We start from the raw sequence: 25,000 nt of genomic DNA on the forward strand, positions 1-25,000 counted from the left end.
TTAGGACCATGCCAGTAGGCATTCCTCCAGCTGCGATATGACTGGACAAATAACATGGCCCATGTGATTAGAATGTTGCTGACTGAAGGTTCCATTTGATGATGCAATACTGAACTCTAGCCAACGATCTCGTGTGGATTCCGCCCAGAACCACTCAGAAATGCCTCCCCTATTTTGTGAGAAAACATGTGTGTACATTATATTCATACTGTAAATTCATGTGGCGAAATCAGTTGCTCTAAAACAGTTGTCGTCTGCGTATGTTACCACCTGTCTTCTGCAGTCCTAGCAGTGTCTGATTTCACCTGTATTGCATTGAAGCACACTTATTCTGACAATAAGACAGTAAATGACATAGAAATATTTTGACTTTAATAAAAAAGAGGAATTTATGTCATTGGTGTGTGTGTGTGTTTGGCTTTAATTTTGTTTTCATTTCTCTTTGTCTTTTATCTCAATCAACTCTTTGAAAAGTTTGAATAAAAACACAGAGCAGGCTGATGATTATCTTCTCTGGATAAATTACTTTTGCACAAACTCATTTAAAATCTGTCAACCAAGTAAGACCCCCCCCCCCCCCCCCCCCAGTTTGTTATAACCTTTGGGTTGTGTTTGCATTCTCTGAATTCAGCTCCTGTTAAGAGAGTATTAAACCACGCACACACAGGAACACACTCTGATATTGGCTCCGGTCTGTTTGTCAAGTATAAACTATCGTACGTGTAAAGCTGGGAACCTTTGGCCCGTCTGTTGGACTTGCCACCCACAGCGGGGTTCTGCGTCAATAAAGGTCGCCATGACAATGGCCTTCTACTGTTCCGGAGAGTTCCGGAAACATGTAAAGGGGTTGTTTATGAGATCACACAGGAGGTCCTCCAGGCATCTGTCAAACACATGAGATGCTAGAATCTTCTTCTCATTGTCGATCCAGATGTGAATCTTCTTTTCATTGTCAATCCAGATGTTTGAAACTTTTATTGTCAATTCAATTCATCAACAATCTGAAAGTGTTCCAACGTAGGCGAATAGCCAGGACACCCAGGTAAGCCCTGCCTCTTCAGAGGGCCTAGGAGGGAGAAGCAGAGACACAAGCACACCTTTGTCTTTCAAAAGAGGAAAACAGCCATGCGGGTTTCTATGACTAATCTGAAAGGAGAAACCCCCCCGCCCCCGCCCGCCCGTGTACCCATAACCCCTCATGAGAAGGTAAGCCTCGATAGAATCCACGTAGCTTAGAGCCTGCCGAGGAACCGCACCCCGTAAACATGCATCCACCACAGACATCATCAGCGAGATAACCATTTGAGGATTCTACAGATGGATATTTCGATTCTGAATGTTCCCTTGACAGGAACCCTAGGGCGTCAGTGTCTTTTTCCTCAGTCTAGAAAGTAGCAAGCCCTTCCACCGGTGCCACTCAGGGCTCAGAGGCAGTGAGGGCGTAGATCGGATGCCTAATCAGTAGCAAGGCAGTGTTTTAGCACTTACCCCTACCCGTACATGCTCAAATAAACATACATGTAGGTGTACATACATGCTCAAATAAACACACACACACACAGACATGTACATACGTGCATACAGTATGCATGGGGTATGTACTCAGTGGTATAGTGGTCCCTGGAGAAGTGGGTGTACTCTTCATTTTTTTTAAGCAGCCCATACAACACAGGATAAATGCCCTGTTTTGAGAAGTGGGTATACGCAATGCTGACTGAAAAATACTCCTTATACCTACGTATACCCTGGACTACACCACACAGGATAAATGCCTGCGTATACCCTGGAGTACACCACTGCTCAGAGGTAGTGAGGGCGTAGATCTGATGCCTAATCAGTAACAAGGCAGTGTGTTAGCACTTACACTTGCCCCTACCCAAAGCCAGGTGCACTAACACTTACCCCTACCCCTATCCAGAGCCAGGTGCACTTACCCCTACCCCGGTTGCAGCTAAGGCCAATTGTTTTTGTCCTAAGCAACCCATGTTGTGACACCACCTGCTGCTTTCAACATATACCTTTCTATCTATGGACTGCAGCCACAAAAGTGCCATGTAATGAGTAGAAGACAAACAACAAGAATACTCAAGTCGGAAGTATACAGACAGAAGTAGTCATAGATGTTTATACAGGCTATATATTTCTTTACAGTGTGTGTATCTAATCAACACACTCAACACCTGACACTGAGCTGATTTGATCCACATCTGCAGAACCTTTTTCTGCCTTAATGGGACCTCTTGCAGAACATCAGCTTCTATGTAAAAAAAAAAAAAAAAAAAAAAACAGTTCCCACCCTGAACCAAATAATGTCCTACAACTCATCCCTCCAGGCTTTCATAACACAGGCATACGGGGGAAATACAGGGCTGTCTTCAACTCGCCTGCTGTGTGAAATATGGCGTGCGTGCAGCGTGGCGCTCCGCGAAGTAATACCAGGGTTGTACTGACATCTAGTGGACATTTTCAGAACAACACTCTACACTCCGGCGATTTGTGTGGGTAGGCCTATGTCATCTGTGGTGGATGTAAATGCTCTTGGCGCTATCATTAGTAATTTCATCTTCTTTGCATTGATATGTAAAGAACATATCCATTCAAACGTTCAGTCATAGTCAAATTCCCGCAGAGAAAGTGCTACAATGTGCAGTCAACTTTTTTATTTTTGCTGAACACATGAAGACTATGCACGTGTTTGTGTGTGCGTGTGTGTGTGTGTGTGTGTGTGTGTGTGTGTGTGTGTGTGTGTGAGAGAGAGAGAGAGAGAGAGAGAGCGAGAGAGAGAGAGAGACTTTCATACGCAAGGCCTTAACAACAGGACGATTAAAGTTTGCTCACACTTGTCATCAATAGAAGTTGAGACTAATTGTAGGCCTCCATCTACTGGCAAAAGGTAGCCAGCCTGCTTCACCAAACAGTATTGTTGCTTTTATGTTTTACATTTGGATTAAATTGCACGGTAAACTACCTCGGGAGTCAAACTGAGAGTTATGTACCTTCCGCTTTGTTCAAACTTAGGAGACAGAAAGTTGTAGGCTAATCAACATTTACTTTTCACGGAGGGAATGTGAACATTTGTGGTATATAATTTCAGTGGTAGGGGTCGCTAGTGGTTGGCAAAATACTGTCTTTATAAGCATCCAAAATAAAGGTAAATAAAAATAAAGATGTTTATTCTCTAATGTAAAGCGGGCAACTTTCCTGTTGTGGTAGTCCCCCACGTCTTTTGAGGACATGACGAGTCCGTGAACCAATGACAGCCTGGCTCTTTAAATGAAGTAGCCAATGGTACCACGGCACTCTGACTCACCAAATAAGGAGAGCTAAGACCATAAAAGGCAACATTGTATCTCTTTATATGGAGGGAAGTAGATCTGGCATTAATACCCACTATCTCGGCTGCTTCTGAAAATTTAGTTTTGCCGCTTTCTAATTCAGTTACTCTTCTTGTGGACGTGTTAATTGTAGTATGATTGGACGATATTCACCAGGGGACAAAATGGTGGTTGTTTACGACATTTTCATGGCGTACTAGGTTTCGAAGCGGAGCGATTTTTTCAGGCCGTGGTTCGCCATTTCCATATGTGGCATGCAGTGTATGTTTTTGGAGGGGGTGGCTTTGATTGATGGACTGTAGGCGGAAACATCACTTCGTAAACTTTGGTCAGTTTTTGTGAGCCAATTTATTTCCCTTACTGATATGATTGTTGATTGTAACGCTAGTTGTTTGAAGATACGTGTTTGAATCCGACATACCTACTCCCAGTAAAGGCGGAGTACACTCGTTTTCAACTCGGTTGTCAACTGAAGATCGGTGAATACATCGTTACCTGTATTGGATTTATTGTCAGCCACATTCCGACCAGAAGATTGAATCATTTCTTAACGGGACTTGGTCACCAGGGTAAATATATTTTCTAAGCTCCGTTGGTCGAACTAGTGAACAGTGACAGCGTTGGTTGCAGCTAGCTCCTCGTTCGGACGGACGAACTGCCCGGGGGTACGTGCCTTTGATGTTTGCGGGAAGCAGCACAGGTATGGGCACTCGAGGGGGTGTGCGCTCCGGTAACGGGACTGGATTAACCACGCTACAGGTTGCCAATACATCTGGAGGTGTCGGTGGGATCAACACGGGGATGACCATGCCTGACGGCGGCAGATACAACGAAAGGGAATCCGCCGAGGTGGTGGTCAGTGGCTCCGACGCAGAATCCGACTCGGGGGATGACGAGGACATGGGTTCAGCCGGGGACAGGAGAGGAGTGAAGCGTGAAAGAGCGGAGATGGAAGTCGGAAGCTCCTCGGGACCAGCGGGCTTGGAGCGCAGTGCATACGGTGCTTCAGCAGGTGGCGTGGCTGGTGCGAAGCCCGGCAAGAAAACTCGCGGGCGAGTCAAAATTAAAATGGAATTTATCGACAACAAGCTGAGGCGGTACACAACTTTCAGCAAAAGGAAGACGGGGATCATGAAAAAGGTATGTGCACACAACTGAACACTGTCAAAGCGAACCAGACCAGGTTGTATTGCAATTATGGTGCGTTGTAGGCTGACATTGCGTTACCTGCGTGGCTTCCTAAGTCACTAGCTTCGCAGCAGCTAACAACTTAACGGACCTGAGTTAAGTTATGACATCCAAAGTTGTTGCGTTGGGTGTCACATTAAGTTTGTAACCTCAGGCACTGACACGACCACACGCGAATCTATTGCCGACTGTGGAAGCGCCTCGGCTACTGCAGAGCGTCACATCCTCTAGGGGCAGCGCTCCTCCGTGACGCAAGAAACTTGTCGATGTGCGATGGCACTGATAGTCCGTAGGCCCGAGTCAGACGCGTAGGCCTACTATTATACGCAGCCACATAGAGAAGTTTGCTTTGTTCCATTAACATTGGAAATGTCTCCACATCTCCAAATGACAGGACTAGACCAATAGCCAACCGCAGATAGCCGCTTGTCAAAAGACACGTGTCACTTGCAAAGGTGAATGCCCCTTTAGGTCCCCGTCTCACCCATTAGTCTCCTCAGGTGCCTTTTGGTGTGGCTCTCCTCACTAGTCCAAAACGTCAGGATTGGGTAGCATAGCGCAGCCTACTGAATTCTTGCATAATGCATGCAGCCGCCCGCTGTGTAACACATAACCATGCTGTAACTATGAGAACAGTGTGTCATTACATTGTTACCATGAAAACATGCAGTGTATTTACAGCACATCATACCTTTGGTTTCTTTACCATCTGTGCAAGAGACCCACAACCCACCCACAATCTAGTGCAGTCAGAGACTTTGGTACAGTTAGCCTTCCTGGGTGCAGTCTACATTGGACACATATTGACTGTTCAAGCATCTGTATGTGAGTCTATATATCTCCTGTAATGTGTGTGTGTGTGTGTGTGTGTGTGTGTGTGTGTGTGTGTGTGTGTGTGTCTGTGTGTGTGTGTGTGTGTTAGCATATGGGAGTGTTTTGGTAAACATGTTATAAGCTGCCCGTCACAGCCATGATGTTAAAAGCCATGAGAATGTGATGCCCTTTGGAATGCACTGGGGATTCCGACTGAAGGTTCTCAGCTCCTCTGTGGCCCAAACGCCTCCTGTATGCTAATTATGAATGCTAAACATAGTCACATGTGGTGTGTGTGTGTGTGTGTGTGTGTGTGTGTGTGTGTGTGTGTGTGTGTGTGTTTGTGTTTGCTTGCATGACTGCATATGTGTGTGTCAGAGTTTGTTTCTGTGTGTGTGGGCGTGTGTGTGCGTGCTTGCGTGTGTGTTTGTGTGTGTGTGTTGGGGTTAAACCTAGTAGCTGGTAAATATTTGAGTGCAGTAGGGCAGGGGTCCTGGCAGTGAGGTGGGGAGTTACTCTGGCTACTGTTTGTTCAGCTGCCTGTTTGCGTGTGTGTGTGTGTTTGTCTGAGCACGTGCATAGGTGTGTGACAGGGTTTGAGTGTGCGTGTGCGTGTGCGTGTGCGTGTGCGTGTGCGTGTGCGTGTGCGTGTGCGTGTGCGTGTGTGTGTGTGTGTGTGTGTGTGTGTGTGTGAGTGTCTGAGTACGTGCATGGGAATGTGTCAGGGTTTGTGTGTGTGTGTGTGTGCGCGTGCCCCTCTTATCACACAACTCCCCCCCCTTCTCCCCACTACACACACACATGTAAGCATTTGTGCATTATTAAGATAATAAATTAACTCATCTATTCATATACGTAATTTACATGACATATTACTTAGTCCGGTGTATTAAACTCTAGTGTAGTGTAGTGTAGCTCTAGATGGTGTATTTAACTCTAGTGTAGTGTAGTGTAGATGGTGTATTTAACTATAGTGTCTCTATATGGTGTAGTATAGTATAGTGTAGCTGTAGGTGGTGTATTTAACTCTAGTGTAGTGTAGTGTAGCTCTAGATGGTGTATTTAACTCTAGTGTAGTGTAGCTCTAGATGGTGTATTTAACTCTAGTGTAGTGTAGTGTAGCTCTAGATGGTGTATTTAACTCTAGTGTAGTGTAGTGTAGTGTAGCTCTAGATGGTGTATTTAACTCTAGTGTAGTGTAGTGTAGCTCTAGATGGTGTATTTAACTCTAGTGTAGTGTAGCTCTAGATGGTGTATTTAACTCTAGTGTAGTGTAGTGTAGCTCTAGATGGTGTATTTAACTCTAGTGTAGTGTAGTGTAGCTCTAGATGGTGTATTTAACTCTAGTGTAGTGTAGTGTAGCTCTAGATGGTGTATTTAACTCTAGTGTAGTGTAGCTCTAGATGGTGTATTTAACTCTAGTGTAGTGTAGCTCTAGATGGTGTATTTAACTCTAGTGTAGTGTAGTGTAGCTCTAGATGGTGTATTTAACTCTAGTGTAGTGTAGCTCTAGATGGTGTATTTAACTCTAGTGTAGTGTAGTGTAGCTCTAGATGGTGTATTTAACTCTAGTGTAGCTCTAGATGGTGTATTTGGGTCAATGACGTGCCATACTGATTTTTGCTTCCAGTGAACATTTCTATCACATACTTTTAGAAAAATAAGTTTTTTATTGTATACATTCATTAATCATACATCATTCTCCCTCATCACTATTCATATTTGTGTGAAAAATACAAAATTGGTAGACTTTTACACCATTAAAGAGTGAAATGTCATGCGGTAAAACGGAAGCCAGTTTTTTTTTTTAAAGACAAATGCTTTTAAAATGACTAAAAAGGTTTAAAATTCATCAACTTTGGTCTTTGGCATAATTTTAAATATGTACAGAATAGCCCTTCAAAATGTTGATAGGCTATATCTTGAAGAAATACCATTAATATCTAAATCACTTTGTTCCGCAAAGACAGATTTCCCTCAATGTCATGTGGTAAAACAAAATTTGGAAGCCATATTGTACTTTAGAAATATGACTCATATCATGTGACCTGTGATGACATCACTCAGAGGACCCCTGAGGACAACTACAGTTGGAGGTAAGTTCAAAATGTGCTCCTATATTTAAGTTATTATCATCTTTTCCAGGTGACATACAAAGTGTCACAGATTTGAGCGTCATGCGGTCAAACGTCAAAAAAGTGTTGATAACGTTAAAAATGTAAAACATTTTGATTTACACATGAAATTTAAAGTTTATAGGTCAAGGTCCAGTAAAGTGTGGTGAATAGGTAGCCATGCAACTGCCTGTTAGGAATGAAAATGATGCAATCCGTCATGCGGACAAACAAAAAATGTCATGAAAATGTCATGTGGACAAACGTTTTTCCATATGACATACTGTTTTACCACATGACAGAGAATATTTTAAACTGAATTATCTTTTTCTTTCCTAAATATTTTAATACTTTGTGAAGCTTGAACAATTGTTCTTAATTACTTTAAACATATTTAATACATTTTTGTATATTTTAAACATTATTTCACATTTTTACAGATGCCTCTTTCCAGTAAAGAGAGGGGTGCACGTTTCCGTGCAAAGATCAGGGCAGATCCTGCTGCTAGAGAGTAACTGTGAAAGTATATGATGGTAGTATATGATGTCAGTCAGTTATATCAGTACAGACTGCATTCTCTTTAAGCCTGAATTGTAGTCTTTATCATCAACACTAGTATAAAGATAAAGTGTCTTCAATGACTTACAGACAATAAAGATATGAATAACTGAACAATTAATGACTATATTTTATTCACATATCAGATTAATGTTATGAATATTAACAAATAAAGAGTTTTGTTATTATTCTTGCAGGTATCGACAGATAAAGCAAGCTGGGAAGAGTGGTTATAACGATGATCAGCCATGGTGGGAGGGTGACGGCTTGGCAGCAGGGCGGTGATTGATTGGGGGGTACCAGATTACCATTTCAGAAGATGTTGTTGTTTTTAATCATTGTTCAAGTGATAGATTACAATGAGAGGGCAGATTGGTGTGATGTGTGTTTTTCTATGAGAAAATGAATTCTGAGTTTTAGACCTGTTCATAAGGTTTTGATAAGAAGCTGAAACATTTTTAGCTGACTGTTGTGTTGGAAATCAAATTGTAAATCATTTTTACCAAATAAGAATGTCATTGTTCTTTTTAATCTGACTGTAGTGATGAAAATTAACATTTTAAATCAGATTTACCAGATAAACTGTTTACTATTATTGTGCTTTTTAAGTGATGGAAATAAATCCTTAAATCTGATTTATCAGTTCATATTTCACATAAGAACACAAGCCAAAAATGTATTCAAATGTTACAAGACTGTTGCAAAATTTTTTTTTTATGTCATTAAAAGGTTCACTTTAACAGCCCTGACTATCTTTGGCATTTTTCAGAAGTAGCCAACTTAAACTTGTTAGCACAACTGCATTAGACCATAACGCATGAGTCTATGTCATGCGGTAAAACTAAATATGTCATGCGGTAAAACGCTTAATTTTGAAATAAATATACAAAATATTCTATTAAGTGAAATTGTGAATGAACACAATGAAGAAGAGCTAATAAAATCTAAAGGTATGCCTGACTTTAAAGCACTTTTGCCTCTCTAATTGAAAAAAGATGTAACAAATGTTGACAGATGACATGCTGCTGTCTTTAAAGACAAAATATCAAATATTTAAAATTCTAGTGTTGACATTCTGCAACTGGGTATAGCATCTGTGTAGATCAATAATTAAATTTTGATTGTTTGTAACAGAGCCATTAACATTAATTTTAATATTATACTGAAAATAAATTTGTTTTACCGCATGACATTTTTAAGGGGTGTATACAGGTAAATGCATTAAAATGTCATATATTGTCGTCTTTTGCGAGGGGCACTAACAGAAATTCAAAATACATATGTGGATTCACACAGGAAAAGCTAAACCTGACTTATAACTATACATTTTTTTTTTTGCTGTTTGGAAACTTAAAAACGGCATTGACCCATTTAACTCTAGTGTAGTGTAGCTCTAGGTGGTGTATTTAACTCTAGTGTAGTGTAGTGTAGCTCTAGATGGTGTATATAACTCTAGTGTAGTGTAGTGTAGCTCTAGATGGTGTATTTAACTCTAGTGTAGTGTAGTTCTAGGTGGTGTATTTAACTCTAGTGTAGTGTAGTGTAGCTCTAGATGGTGTATTTAACTCTAGTGTAGTGTAGTGTAGCTCTAGATGGTGTATTTAACTCTAGTGTAGTGTAGTGTAGCTCTAGATGGTGTATTTAACTCTAGTGTAGTGTAGTGTAGCTCTAGATGGTGTATTTAACTCTAGTGTAGTGTAGTGTAGCTCTAGATGGTGTATTTAACTCTAGTGTAGTGTAGTGTAGATGGTGTATTTAACTCTAGTGTCTCTATATGGTGTAGTATAGTATAGTGTAGCTGTAGATGGTGTATTTAACTCTAGTGTCTCTATATGGTGTAGTATAGTATAGTAGTGTAGATGGTGTATTTAACTCTAGTGTCTCTATATGGTGTAGTATAGTATAGTGTAGCTGTAGATGGTGTATTTAACTCTAGTGTAGTGTAGTGTAGCTCTAGATGGTGTATTTAACTCTAGTGTAGTGTAGCTCTAGATGGTGTATTTAACTCTAGTGTAGTGCAGTGTAGCTCTAGATGGTGTATTTAACTCTAGTGTAGTGTAGTGTAGCTCTAGATGGTGTATTTAACTCTAGTGTAGTGTAGTGTAGCTCTATATGGTGTATTTAACTCTAGTGTAGTGTAGTGTAGATGGTGTATTTAACTCTAGTGTCTCTATATGGTGTAGTATAGTATAGTGTAGCTGTAGAGAGCTCTACAAGAGCTGCTCTAGCCATGCAGAACGGATGAGAGGGATTTCCCCCCTGATCTGGCAACCAATTATGACCCCACTGATGACCCTGTGTGGCTGCTTCAACTCCAGAGGAGATGCCTGCAATGGACCATTTCCTGTGTATGTGTGTGTGTGTGTTTGTGGGTGCTTGCTTGTGTGCGTGTGCGTGTGCGTGTGCGTGTGCGTGTGCGTGTGCGTGTGCGTGTGTGTGTGTGTGTGTGTGTGTGTGTGTGTGCGCATATTTATTTGTGTGCTTGTCTCTCTGTGTGTCCATGGATGTTTCATAGCTTGTAGGATGTCTGTTTATGTGTGTTCTGTTTGTCTCACGGCAGTGTATGTGTGAATGAATGAATGAAAAAGTATGAATAAGCAAGTATTGTAAAATGAAAGGAGTTCAATTGAAAGGGATTAAGGAATGTACAGGAGAGATTTATTGAGAGATCAACTGTCTATTTATATTATAGAGATTTGTAATAGTGACATCTCTTCATGTGGAACAGTAATGGACTTTCAACAATCATAACCCATACCGTAGGCCAGCTTTATCTGTCTCTCTAAGCTACGGAAGCCTGTAGTGGTCAGTCTTGTCACCTTGCCAACCCGAAAGAAAACACAGCAATCTCAAAATGGGAAAATCGAGGCCTATGTAGCCTTTATCGTCTGCAGCTTTCTATCTGCACATTAACGTCTTATGGTATCATAGAAGTCTGATGTATGTCCTGTCATCAAGTTTAAGAGGTTGTTAGGACTAGTCCGCTAGCTCTGGGGCCCTAGACTTAGGAAGCTGTAAGGACTAGTTCACTAGTCCACTAGCTGCCGGGCCCTAGACTAAGGACTTGTCCACCAGTGGTGGACAGTAACGAAGTACATGTAATTCGTTACTGTACTTAAGTAGCATTTCCATGTATCTGTACTTTACTCAAGTACATTTATTTGGTAAGACTTTATACTTTTACTTCACTACATTTAAAGCGAAGATTATTACTTTTCACTTCTTTACATTTACAGAAACACTCGTTCCTTACTCGTTCCTTTTTTATTTTTAATAAAATACCAAAAGGTCAAAGTGTATCGCGACTATAACCAATCAGCGGCAGCGCCCAGCGCGCGATTATCTGCTGAAGTTAACAACAGGTGTCGTCCTGATTGAAGAATTGCAAAGTCACGCTGGAGCTGGAAGCACAAGGTGGTGTACGTGCTTGTGGTCATTGAAAGTTCTTACTCCTAGAGATTATTAATATTATTTGTCAGGTAAATGGCGGAGGAGCTGACTGCAGCATCATCGGATGAAACAGAAGTTGGTGCCCAACACCCCAGGCCTTATTTAGCCGAATTGTTTGAATTAATCGAAAAGAAAAAAGAGTCCTATTACTTCAAGTGCCTCTGCATTAAGAACACTACGCTGTCGGCATTCTGGAACTCGCCATCAAATTTAAAAAAGCACATCAATGTAAGTTCGCCATTACATGACTTCTTAACAGAGTGGTTATAAATATGCCCCGGTTGATTATATTACATTGAAATACATTACTTTAACAGGTGCTTTTATCCAAAGCAATATGCTAGCACCCAAATTATCTGTGGAGATGCTAAATGCCAGATTCTATGTGCCAGTTTAATACAGCCTCCCTCACCAAACGTTAACGCCGGGGACACAGTCGAATTCATGGCCAAGCGAAGTGAACTTCGCAATTCATTCCTATGACTACTCTGTTTATGACAAGTGAAATTAATGGAAAATAAAATAATAAAACTTGAAGGAATGCTTTTTGTGTTGTTGCTTCAAAACCACTTGGTCTTACTTAAAGATAATATAGTTTTGAGTATTTTGGGTTCGATTAGGCAAATGTAAAGCATTGTTCACCTGTTCAAGTAGGGGTTTTGATGTGACAGTTAAAAAAAAAATAATACTTTTACTTTTAATACTTAAGTATTTTTGAAGGCAGATACTTTTGTACTTCTACTCAAGTAAAAAAATGAGGTGAATACTTTTACTTTTACTTGAGTAATATTCAATGCAATGTAACTGTACTTTTACTCAAGTACACAATTGGTTTACTTCGTCCACCACTGTTGTCCACTAGCTCTTGGGCCCTAGACTTAAGAGGTTGTAAGGGCTAGTTCACTTGTTCACTAGCTGTGGGGCCCTAGCCTAAGGAGGCTGTTAGGGCTAGTTCACTAGCTGTGGGGTCCTAGACTAAGGAGGTTGTAAGGACTAGTTCACTAGCTGTGGGGTCCTAGACTAAGGAGGTTGTTAGGACTAGATCACTAGCTGTGGGGCCCTAGACTAAGGACTAGTTCACTAGCTGTGGGGTCCTAGACTAAGGAGGTTGTAAGGACTAGTTCACTAGCTGTGGGGTCCTAGACTAAGGACTAGTTCACTAGCTGTGGGGTCCTAGACTAAGGAGGTTGTAAGGACTAGTTCACTAGCTGTGGGGTCCTAGACTAAGGAGGTTGTAAGGACTAGTTCACTAGCTGTGGGGTCCTAGACTAAGGAGGTTGTAAGGACTAGTTCACTAGCTGTGGGGTCCTAGACTAAGGAGGTTGTAAGGACTAGTTCACTAGCTGTGGGGTCCTAGACTAAGGAGGTTGTAAGGACTAGTTCACTAGCTGTGGTGTCCTAGACTAATCCTATCATATCCTAGACTAAACCTATCATCCATACGAACACTCTCTATCCGCACCTCGTTTCTGCAACGATCGCAGTCCGGGGTAGAAAGTGAGTAGATTTGAATCGGTACGGGGGCTGGTGTTCGTCTGCACGGTTTCACGCAACCTGATGACGTCACTGCCCCACGTGATCCTGTCCGCCATCTCCAACCAGTATATAAATAACTTGTTCTCCCTCAAAATCTCACTCATGGTGGGCCTCGAATTCACTAACATTAACCCAGTCTTCTGATTTTTGATTAGCCCCCTATCTTGATCTAATTCTTCTTATTCAGACGTAACATAACTTTCATGACCACAAATATAAATTGGCCAGCGATTTAATTTGCTTTTTTATTCATAAATGTATGTAAAATGCTCGGAGCAATGCATCATGGGAGATGGGATGACAGACATGTCATGTTACTGTTCCAAACTCTTTATTATCAATAGAAAAAAGAATTCATTTTCGCATATCCTTTAGTCTGACCACTGATTTTATTAACCATCATAATGTAATGTTGTTAATTGGAGCTTGAATGTCTTGTGTAATTTCTTTATCCGTTTGCTGCTTCCTTTACCTTGTGCTTTTGAGTCTCTTCTTCTAGGTTTTTCACGTTTTTTCAGTTGTGTAAATAAAGCGCTAAAGCGCCACCCACAGGCGTGAGGTATGTACTACAGTCGGTTCACCGCAATCTGCTGCCTCCGTGTTTACGCAAATCTCTCGTTGCCAGCCTCCGTATTTACGAAATTAAAAGATTCGATTGGTGTGAAAAGTAAATCCGATTCGGAGGCCCTAGACTTCGTGTGCATAGCACTTTAGGGAACTGCGAGGCCGTTTGGGACGAGCTCAGCTGTTTGTTGTGATCCCAGAGGACAAGAACTGTGTGCAGAGACGTGAATTTCCCACAGTCTGTAGAGGAGCGACAGAACTCTCAGGATCACAGGAAGGAGGAGTATAATTCTCTCTCTCCCTCCCTCCATCTCTCTCTCTCTCTCTGTCTTTCACTCTTTCTATCTCTTCCTGCTTTTCTCTCTCTTTTTCCTTCTTTACCTCCTTCCTAGCCTTCTCCTCCCACCCTTTCTATCTGCCTCTCTCTTCCTTTCTCTCTCTCCCTCTCCCTGTCTCTCTCTTGCCCTCTCTCTACTCCTGTTTCGTTCTTTTTCTCTCCCGTTCTCTCTCTCTTTCCCTCCCTCTAGAGCTTCATCCCTCTCTCTCACTCCCTCTCTCTTTCACTCCCTCTCTCTTTCACTCCCCCCTCTCTCTCTTTCTCTATAGAGCTACATCCCTCTCTCTCTCACTTTCTCTCTCTCTCTCTCTCTCGGGCTGCATCCCTTTCTCTTTCACTCCCCCCCTCTCTCTCTCTCTATATAGCTACATCCCTCTTTCTCTCTCTCTCTCTCTCTCTCGGGCTGCATCCCTTTCTCTTTCACTCCCCCCCTCTCTCTCTCTCTATATAGCTACATCCCTCTTTCTCTCTCTCTCTCTCTCGGGCTGCATCCCTTTCTCTTTCACTCCCCCCCTCTCTCTATATATATAGCTACATCCCTCTCTCTCTCTCTCTCTCTCTCTCTCTGTCTGCATCCCTTTCTCTTTCACTCCCTCTGTCTTTCACCCCCCCCTCTCTCTCTCTCTCTCTCTCTCTAGAGCTACATCCCTCTCCCTCTCTCTCTCTTTCTCTAAAGAGCTACATCCCTCTCTCTCTCTCTCTCTCTCTCTCTAGAGCTACATCCCTCTCTCTCTCTCTCTCTTTCTCTAAAGAGCTACATCTCTCTCTCTCTCTCTCTCTCTCTCTCTCTCTCTCTCTCTTGAGCTACATCCCCCTCTCCTTCACTCCCTTTCTCTCTTGTTCTGGCGCTCCCCCGACTGTCAGTCTCCATGCCAACGCATGTTCTTTCACCACGGTAAATGCATTGCACTGGTCCGTGTCTTGGCAACCAAAAAGAACAGTGCAGTTACTACATGCAGGGGAGTGGGACTGTGGAGAGTAGAGACATACACACTACCTCGCACACATGCACACACACACACACACACACACACACACACACACACACACACACACACACACACACACACACACACACACACACACACACAAAGAACATGCTTGCACACACACACGCACACAATGAACTCACACGCGCTAACTAGTGTGTGTCTTCTCGTGTTTTTGTGTGTTCTTGTTTTTTTGTGTTTGTGTGTGTACATGTGCTTGTGTTTGTGTGTGGGTGGGTGTGTATTCCTGTGTCTGTGTGTGTGTGTGTGTGTGTGTGTGTGTGTGTGTCTGTGTCTGTGTCTGTGTCTGTGTCTGTGTCTGTGTCTGTGTGTGTACGCAAATAAACTTGACCTCTTACTTCCCTTTTCAGTTCTCAGAGATCAGGGGAATTCTACACACTCATACTCATATGCACAGGCCTATAAAAACACACACACACCCTCACAAACAAACCACATTCTCTATCACACACACACACACACAGACACACAGACACACAGACACACAGACACACAGACACACAGACACACAGACACACAGACACACAGACACACAGACACACACACACAGACACAGACACAGACACAGACACTCACTCACTGTTTTCGGTGTCCTGTCAGGGCCTTTCAGGATCTCTGATTGGTCTGTGAGCAGCTGTCATTCACAAAATGATATCAGGCAAGTTTCCGTAGTGTAGTGGTTATCACGTTCGCCTAACACGCGAAAGGTCCCCGGTTCGAGACCGGGCGGAAACAATGTTGGCCTTTTCTGCAGTACTTTCATTTCAAGTGACTAAGTATAACATCCCATCGCCATAATGTGGACCATTGCTTTGTGCAATAATTGCTCACATGGTTGAAGTAAATGTAGCGTTCTTTAGCAAACTGCAGTGGCTTCTGCTCAGTTCAGAGTCAGAGTCTTCTTACTGTCTGAAGACAGCCCTGCCCCCTCTCTGGCCTGTAACCCGAGCCAGGGTGTGTGGTGTTAACAAGTTTCCGTAGTGTAGTGGTTATCACGTTCGCCTCACACGCGAAAGGTCCCCGGTTCGAAACCGGGCGGAAACAAGGTATCCTTTTTCTGAAGCAATGTTGGACCACATGGAGCAGGGTGGAAGTTTCCTACATAGTTATCATATATAAAGGCTAGATGTCTTACGGCGGAGTCTAAAACGTCCGCACAGGTCGGCCATCTTGAGTCAGTGAAGCGTTCTGCCGGGATCAGTGGTACCTGATATAAGGTCAGTGATCTGCCAAACGCTATCACTCTTTTTTCGCTGAAATCATGACGGATTTACAAATGGTTTGGTTTCCTACAAACGTTATTAACGTGGTTATAATTCTGTATGCTTTTTGGATATTTTTTAGAAAATAACATAAATATGCAGTGTCAGAACTACATCTTTTGTGTTTATAACAAACCAACCCGTTTAAAAATCGGTTGAAAATTGAGCAAGTTATGGTCATTTAAAAGGTACCACTACCAATGTTAAGGGTGAGCGAGCTCCCCTGTCGCAAAATGGCCGCCATGTGCGGACATTCGACTTCGTCGGCCAGAAACGCGGGCAAGACATCTAGCCTTTATATATGATAGCTATGGTTTCCCACCTTTGTAGGTGTTGTATGTCGGCCATGTGTGTGGAGAGTTGGTCGGGTGATCACACGTCCCAAACATGGAGTAGACAGGTTTCCGTAGTGTAGTGGTTATCACGTTCTGGGCGGTATATCGATATTTGAGATATATCGATATTTTAAAAAACGAGATATGGAATGAGACGCTATCGTCAACATCGATATAGTTTCATTTCCGTTTAAAGTACAGCACATTTGTTCCGAATAACAGCCATTTCGAGCCGCGGCTGCCGCCTCCTACTCTGCTTCTGTCTCCCGCTCTGCCTCCGGCTCACACACACAGCCCCGCCCCCACTAACGTCACTTTTTTTAAATCCCCTACATCGCGAAAATAATTTTCTGTTATGTTTGAGATTCCTGTTATGTGTTAAGTTACATTTAATTCAATTAAATAACATCACACAACGTGTGGCTTTGACTGAAACGTTGCAGATGCGTCTTTCTGTCATGGGCCAAATAAAGACTGGCAGGCAACTCATGCGCGACTGCGCTTTCGCTGGCTACATCGAATCTAAACGACACGTAGGCCCGATTACCTCAAATATCAAATGAACGGACGGTAAAGATCCCTATGGCGAGGCTACGTGCAGTTTCGGTAGGTCGGACGATTTTTGAATTTGCCTATTTTAATGCAGCTGCCGTCACGTAAGTTAATGGTTATGCTGCGACTCCTTGAAAATCTTGGTTACACTCTGCACCGCCCGTTGTCTCACCAGGATTGCGAACTTTGCAACTTGCTGCAGCTGCTTGGTCGGCCTCTTCCTCTCTAACTTGATCAGGCATAGTACGGTTTAAGTAGCATCACTGCTAATGTTAGTTAGTTAGCAAGTAGGCTATCTGTGGCTGACACCTGACTGACAGATACATTGTTGACGCACACTTTGTTGCAAATTGTACATACATGTGATTTAAATAGGCTAAAAGGTTACATAGTGTATGACATAGATGATAAATATTGACACTTACCAGGAACACAGTTCGTCAGCCGTCAGTTTCAATACAAGTTGACCAGACTACTTGCTATGAAAGATGTGAAGCACAAAAACAGTTGCAAATGACAGCAGTCAATTCACTTTACGCGGGTGTTAATCAAATAATCAACGGAATTTTTTGGAACATTCTGAAGAGCTGTATAATTTGATGAGATACGTTAATGACATCCCAAAAATATAACAGGCACATCAGCAACTTGCTGATTCTTTTCATATAGGTAGACTGATTCATTTAACAAATTTAGGATTGAGAACAAGCACAGCGACGTCACTGAAAAAGAGAGCACAGAATACCGAGTTGGAGCGTGCCAACGGCAACTATGTTATTAATGCGTAAAAAAATATCGATATTTATCTTATATCGACATTTTGCTTTAAAATATCGAGATATGACTTTTGGTCCATATCGCCCAGCCCTACGTTCGCCTAACACGCGAAAGGTCCCCGGTTCGAGACCGGGCGGAAACATGATGCATGTTTTCCTCAAAGTGTTCAAGATATGCTAGTCACACACACACAAGCCACATATCAAAGGTGATAGATAGATAGATAGGAGCCATTGAGTATTCATAATCCAAATAATAATAATCATTTTTTGAGTGATTATTCAACTTTAAAATAGTTGTTAGTTGTCGTTACATTTACATTTAGTCATTTAGCAGGCGCTTTTGTCCAAAGCGACGTACAAGGGAGAGAACAGTCAAGCTAAGCATAATAAAACCTGGTGTAACAATAAATACTGCTTTTTTTTTCAAGAAGTAGAAAACGACGACTTCTTAGAGGAACGCCCCTGCTCTGGTAGTGCTAGGCAGGTCATTCCACCAACGTGGAACTACAATGTCATGTTCTCTTTAAGAGCATCTGACTTCTGTTCAGGCGGAGTGCTCTTGGTGTGGGATCACACAGGAGGTCCTGAAACTGGAAAAGGAGGAAACACCAAGACAGTTCCTCATGTTACGAGCATATGGTTCTGAGAGTATGTGGAGACTTCATTGGGTCTAGTCACGTCCCAAGAGAAGAGTTGTCAGGTTTCCGTAGTGTAGTGGTTATCACGTTCGCCTAACACGCGAAAGGTCCCCGGTTCGAGACCGGGCGGAAACATGTTGGGTCTTTTCTTCAAAGTGTTCAAGACATGGTATTGACTGGCTTTCTTTGATTGATTGATTGATTGAGTGGCTTGCTTTCTGACTTCTGTGGATTGTGTTATTATTGTTTAGTATTCGATTAATTCATAATTTTTTAATAGTGTAAACTATTATTAATTCTCTCTCTCTTCCCCCTTGGCCCTCTCAACCTTCCTGGTGCACAACTGCAAACACGTAGCCTAGATGCATAAATATGAGGGTAATTTGTGTTAATTTAACAACTGGCCTTAGAGTAAGGTGTTTTCAGTGATTTTAAAGGTTTGTGTGGTCATTAAATGTGCGAGTCATTTGTGTTCATGTGACGTTTCTGTAAGGCAAAGAAGACTAAAGGCTCTGAGCTGTTTGAGGACCACCTCTCCCCCTTGCCCCTGAGTCTCCAGAGTAGAGCTGTAGCCTGAGGTGTGGGGTCTGAGAATAGAGGCGTGGAGGTGTGGGGTCTGAGAGTAGAGGCGTGGAGGTGTGGGGTCTGAGAGTATAGGCGTGGAGGTGTGGGGTCTGAGAGTAGAGGTGTGGAGGTCTAAGAGTAGAGGTGTGGGGTTTGAGAGTAGAGGTGTGGGCCCTGAGAGTAGAGGCGTGGAGGTGTGGGGTCTGAGAGTATAGGCGTGGAGGTGTGGGGTCTGAGAGTAGAGGTGTGGAGGTCTGAGAGTAGAGGTGTGGGCCCTGAGAGTAGAGGTGTGGGCCCTGAGAGAAGAGGTGTGGGGTTTGAGAGTAGAGGTGTGGGCCCTGAGAGTAGAGGTGTGGGCCCTGAGAGAAGAGGTGTGGGCCCTAAGAGAAGAGGTGTGGGCCCTGAGAGAAGAGGTGTGGGCCCTGAGAGAAGAGGTGTGGGCCCTGAGAGAAGAGGTGTGGGCCCTGAGAGAAGAGGTGTGGGCCCTGAGAGTAGAGGTGTGGGCCCTGAGAGAAGAGGTGTGGGCCCTAAGAGAAGAGGTGTGGGCCCTGAGAGAAGAGGTGTGGGCCCTGAGAGTGGAGGTGTGAGAGTGGAGGTCTGAGAGTATAGGCGTGGAGGTGTGGGGTCTGAGAGTAGAGGTGTGGAGGTCTGAGAGTAGAGGTGTGGGGTTTGAGAGTAGAGGTGTGGGCCCTGAGAGTAGAGGTGTGGGGTTTGAGAGTAGAGGTGTGGAGGTCTGAGAGTAGAGGTGTGGGCCCTGAGAGTGGAGGTGTGAGAGTGGAGGTCTGAGAGTGGAGGTGTGGAGGTGTGGGGTCTGGGAGTGGAGGTCTGAGAGTGGAGGTGTGGGGTCTGGGAGAGGAGGTGTGGGGTCTGGGAGTGGAGGTCTGAGAGTGGAGGTGTGGAGGTGTGGGGTCTGGGAGAGGAGGTGTGGGGTCTGGGAGTGGAGGTCTGAGAGTGGAGGTGTGGAGGTGTGGGGTCTGGGAGTGGAGGTGTGGGGTCTGGGAGTGGAGGTCTGAGAGTGGAGGTGTGGAGGTGTGGGGTCTGTGAGAGGAGGTGTGGGGTCTGGGAGTGGAGGTCTGAGAGTGGAGGTGTGGAGGTGTGGAGGTGTGGGGTCTGGGAGAGGAGGTGTGGGGTCTGGGAGTGGAGGTCTGAGAGTGGAGGTGTGGAGGTGTGGGGTCTGGGAGTGGAGGTGTGGGGTCTGGGAGTGGAGGTCTGAGAGTGGAGGTGTGGAGGTGTGTGGTCTGGGAGTGGAGGTGTGGGGTCTGGGAGTGGAGGTCTGAGAGTGGAGGTGTGGGGTCTGGGAGTGGAGGTCTGAGAGTGGAGGTGTGGGGTCTGGGAGAGGAGGTGTGGGGTCTGGGAGTGGAGGTCTGAGAGTGGAGGTGTGGAGGTGTGTGGTCTGGGAGTGGAGGTGTGGGGTCTGGGAGTGGAGGTCTGAGAGTGGAGGTGTGGAGGTGTGGGGTCTGGGAGTGGAGGTGTGGGGTCTGGGAGTGGAGGTGTGGGGTCTGGGAGTGGAGGTCTGAGAGTGGAGGTGTGGAGGTGTGTGGTCTGGGAGTGGAGGTGTGGGGTCTGGGAGTGGAGGTCTGGGAGTGGAGGTGTGGAGGTGTGGGGTCTGAGAGTGGAGGTGTGGGGTCTGGGAGTGGAGGTGTGGGGTCTGGGAGTGGAGGTCTGAGAGTGGAGGTGTGGAGGTGTGGGGTCTGGGAGAGGAGGTGTGGGGTCTGAGAGTGGAGGTGTCCGTAGTGTTGACTACCATAGAGAATGAATGGGAAAAGTTAAGAAAGTTAAGCTTAGCCATCCACTGCTCAACAGCGCCAAAATATCCAGCGGTGGCCAAAGTTATATTACATCCGTAGTGTTAAGACTACCATAGAGAATGAATGGGAAAAGTTAAGAAAGTTAAGCTTAGCCATCCACTGCTCAACAGCGCCAAGATATCCAGCGGTGGCCAAAGTTATATTACATCCGTAGTGTTAAGACTACCATAGAGAATGAATGGGAAAAGTTAAGAAAGTTAAGCTTAGCCATCCACTGCTCAACAGCGCCAAAATATCCAGCGGTGGCCAAAGTTATATTACATCCGTAGTGTTAAGACTACCATAGAGAATGAATGGGAAAAGTTAAGAAAGTTAAGCTTAGCCATCCACGGCTCCAAGGTCCCCGGTTCGAGACCGGGCGGAAACAGGTTTTACCCTTTCTGCACCACTTACATTTCAAGTGACTAATTATAACATCACATCGCCATAATGTGTTCGATTGTTTAGCAGTGTAATGAATGTTCTCATGGCGGAGGTAAACGTAGCTTGGGGCAGGTAGCGGTTGTTTCTGCTCAGTTCAGAATCTTCCTACTGGCAGACCACCATCTGGGTTGTGGGCTGAACAAGGGTTGCGGAAATGGAAGAAGTTTCCGTAGTGTAGTGGTTATCACGTTCGCCTCACACGCGAAATGTCCCCGGGCGGAAACAATTTAATTATGGTCTGTAATATACTCAATGGTCGACAGGTGTTGGACTATCTTATCTGAAACCTCAGAGACTTGAGTTGAGTAACTCGACGATTTAAAAACTCATACATGACAGTAAATCAAACACTGTTGTTTTTGCCCCAATCTGGAAAAAATACACACACAGACATCAGGTCACATACAAAAAAAATGACACTCACACACATGGTGAGAGCGAACACATAAATGGTCTGAGGTCAGCTGGGTAACTTGAGCACAGCTCCAAAGGGCAGTGGCTCACGGTGCGTTCATGAGCAACTGGAAGTGGGTAAAAGTTCCGACCTCCGAGTGGGAACACACTAGCCTGGTGACACCAGCCTACGTATTTCCGCCTGAATTGATTTCAAGCTCATACTCAGTCTGGCCCAACCCCATTGACAATCGTCTCCAGAACTCAAAATTTTGCAGGACCAATCAGCGAACAGTTCAGAGCTGTGACGCAAAACTCGCCTTGGAGGAAAAGACACGAAAAGCTATCGGAAAAGTTGTCTCAACTCTCGAGAACATCAGAAAATTAAAAGGAGAACAAGAGTATTTTCTTGTAAGTTTTATGATTGGAAAGGACGTCGTAGCTCTTCTCCCAACTGGCTTTGGGAAGAGTTTAATCTACCGAATGCTTACTAAACGTTGCTGATTGGTTAAGGGAACTCCAATGATTTTAAACCTCAAGATAAGCACCCGCCGATCTCGGAAACCAAAATGCATTGGGTTGGCCCAGACTGAAAGACGGAATGAAATGGAGTCACAGGCTGGTAATGGCCAGGCTAGGACCACACCTGAACTTGGAACAAACTTAGAAACATTCCCCTACGACAGTGGGAGTTTTATACGATCCCCGAGAAGTAGGTTTGACGTCAGTCGACATGGCAGTGTCTGTGTCAAAAGATACAAAATGTAGCCTACTTTCTCTGCGCACAAATTAGTCACTTCATTGTTTATTCAGGTCGTACTCATTAACGCGGTTGATTGTGATGCTACACGATACTTGTCATTTTAAATTCGACATTCACAAATAGACTGCATAACAACTTTTAGACATCGGATTCACTAGTTTTACAGAATTGAAATAGTGTTATCACCAGCCAATTTAAACGCTATTCCTGTCTCCTCGCTTCGGTTTTAAGACCTTATGACACAGCCGCAGTAGGCTATTTTCTTCTGTTCTCGTTTTTGTGTTGGAGCCGAATCTCCAGTGCTGCAGGGCTTGGCCACAACGATCTCGCCGTCTCTGTTCTCTTCCTACTGAGCACAGCCATTAGATCCACAACAGTTGTTTCCAATTGTGCAATAAACACGAAAGGTTATTTCATCTCTGGTTTCAAATCATTATCTGAACTGCGTCATTCCAGACTTGCATATACATTTCGTTGTAAACCGAAAAACTGGCATTGATAACCTCAGGAAAGCGTGCAGGCAGTCGCGATTTAGACCGTTATGGTCTTGCCATCTCTGCGTGCTAATATTGGAGTTGCCAAGCCTACTCAGTAATAGCCTGTTGCCTTTATTTAGGTCACATTATGTTTTATAGGGCTATGTATATCGAGACTTTTGTTTTGACACCCTAGGACGTGGATCGTCAGGTTTCCGTAGTGTAGTGGTTATCACGTTCGCCTAACACGCGAAAGGTCCCCGGTTCGAGACCGGGCGGAAACAGGTTTTACCCTTTCTGCAGCACTATTATTTCACAGGGAGTAATTATGACATCACATCGCCTTAATGAGTACGATTGCTTAGTAGTGTAATTGCTCACATGGGGGAAGCATGAGCAAGCTGCGGTCGCTTGTGCTCAGTTCAGAGTCTTCTTACTGTCCGAAGAGCACCCCGCCCCTCTCTGGCTTGTAGTTCTTAACGGTACCAGTTTCCGTAGTGTAGTGAAACAATATATTTATGGTCTGTTATATATTTTATATGGTCTTTGACAGTTGTTGGACTATGTCATCTGAAAATTCAGACACTTGAGTTGAGTTACTCAACGATTTGAAAATTCATACATGACAGTTAATCATCCCCCTACAGTGGGAGTTTTTTTTAGAACTCCGAGAAGTAGGTTTGACGTCAGTCGACATGGCAGTGTCTGTGTCGAAAGATAAAAAATGTACTTTCTCTGCGCACAAATTAGTAATTTAATTGTTTATTCAGGTCGTACTCATTAACGCGGTTGATTGTGATGTTAAACGATACTAAATCTCATCAACGAACTTCAGCAGACGTTCACAAATAGACTAGGCTACACAAGACCTTTCAGACATCGGATTCACTATAGCACTTGCACTTGCATATGGATAGTTTCGTAAGTTTTACAGAATAGTGTTATCAACATCCTCTTTAAATGCTATCTATGCCACCTCGTTTTCAAGACGTAACCTTAGCCTTAAAACACAGCTATTAGGCTATTTTCATCTGTTCTCGTTTTTTTGTTGGAGCCTAATCTCCAGTGCTGTAGGCTTGGCCACAGTCTAATCTTTCATCTCTCCGACTCTTTCCTCTTCCTACTGAGCCCAGCCAGGAGATCCCCAACATTGGTTTCGAATTGTGCAATAAACATGAAAGGTTATTTCATCTCTGGTTTCGGAGCTAATCATAGGCTACTGCTGTTCACCACCTGCCCCGGCTTGTGGTCTAGCATTGGAGTCGCCCTAGCCTACCGAGTTATAGCCTCTTGCCTTTATTTATAGCCTATCACATTCATACAACTTAAGCACAACAGCGACACACACCCATAACAGAACAACCATGGCACGGAAATATGTGGTTTAGCGGTGTAATGTTGATGCTGCCGCCTGACACATATACTGTGTCATGTCGTACTCGGAACTTGTGTCGCGATCGAAGAGCCAGAACTGGATCAGATTGGTCCGGTAGGTTTTTCGCCACAACAGAAAGGGACGATAAGGGCCGTTCTAGCAAACGTTCCCACCACCTTCGCGTTCGCCGAGCTCCTGTAGTCGAAAAGCACAAGGTAATATCTCCCGTTTCCGTAGTGTAGTGGTTATCACGTTCGCCTCACACGCGAAAGGTCCCCGGTTCGAAACCGGGCGGAAGCAGTGTTGCTTTTGTATATTGTGTTTCTGTGAAATATCAAGACTGATTTAGTGAGTGACTGCTAATAGTACTGTTCTCTTCTCTGTTTTCTCCTTTGCTCTCAAGTTTCTCTCTCTTTATCCCTCCCCGGTCTACTCACCACACACACACACACACACACACACAGACAGACAGGCCCGCACATACACTCACATACACTCAGGGGGCATATACTTCAGATGCATTACTTTAATCACGCAGACTTTTCAGCTCAATCTCTCGCTAGCCTTATCTCTCTCCCTCTTTCCTCACAAAAATGCTCACACACACACAGGAACATAGCCCCCCCCCCACACACACACACAAACACACACAGCTGAGGGGGAAATTGGCTGTGTGCAATCTGTGTGTTTGACTTTTGCAAATGGAGGCAATGAATCTCTTGTTCCC

General features: G+C 44.0%; 1 protein-coding gene across 1 annotated transcript in view; it reads left to right on the top strand.

Moving 5' to 3' along the window:
- Positions 1-4,037: 4,037 nt before the first annotated feature.
- The window catches only part of LOC308382733 (serum response factor-like), a gene marked incomplete at its 5' end in the record, with an annotated part of 32,096 nt that continues 11,133 nt past the window's right edge, over positions 4,038-25,000 (top strand). The window contains one exon of the mRNA XM_080860261.1: positions 4,038-4,475. Within this exon, the coding sequence (XP_080716387.1) occupies positions 4,038-4,475 (438 nt within the window). The remainder of the gene's footprint in view (positions 4,476-25,000) is intronic.

Source organism: Sprattus sprattus, assembly GCF_963457725.1.
Source record: "Sprattus sprattus genome assembly, chromosome: 1".
Lineage (NCBI taxonomy): Eukaryota > Metazoa > Chordata > Actinopteri > Clupeiformes > Clupeidae > Sprattus > Sprattus sprattus.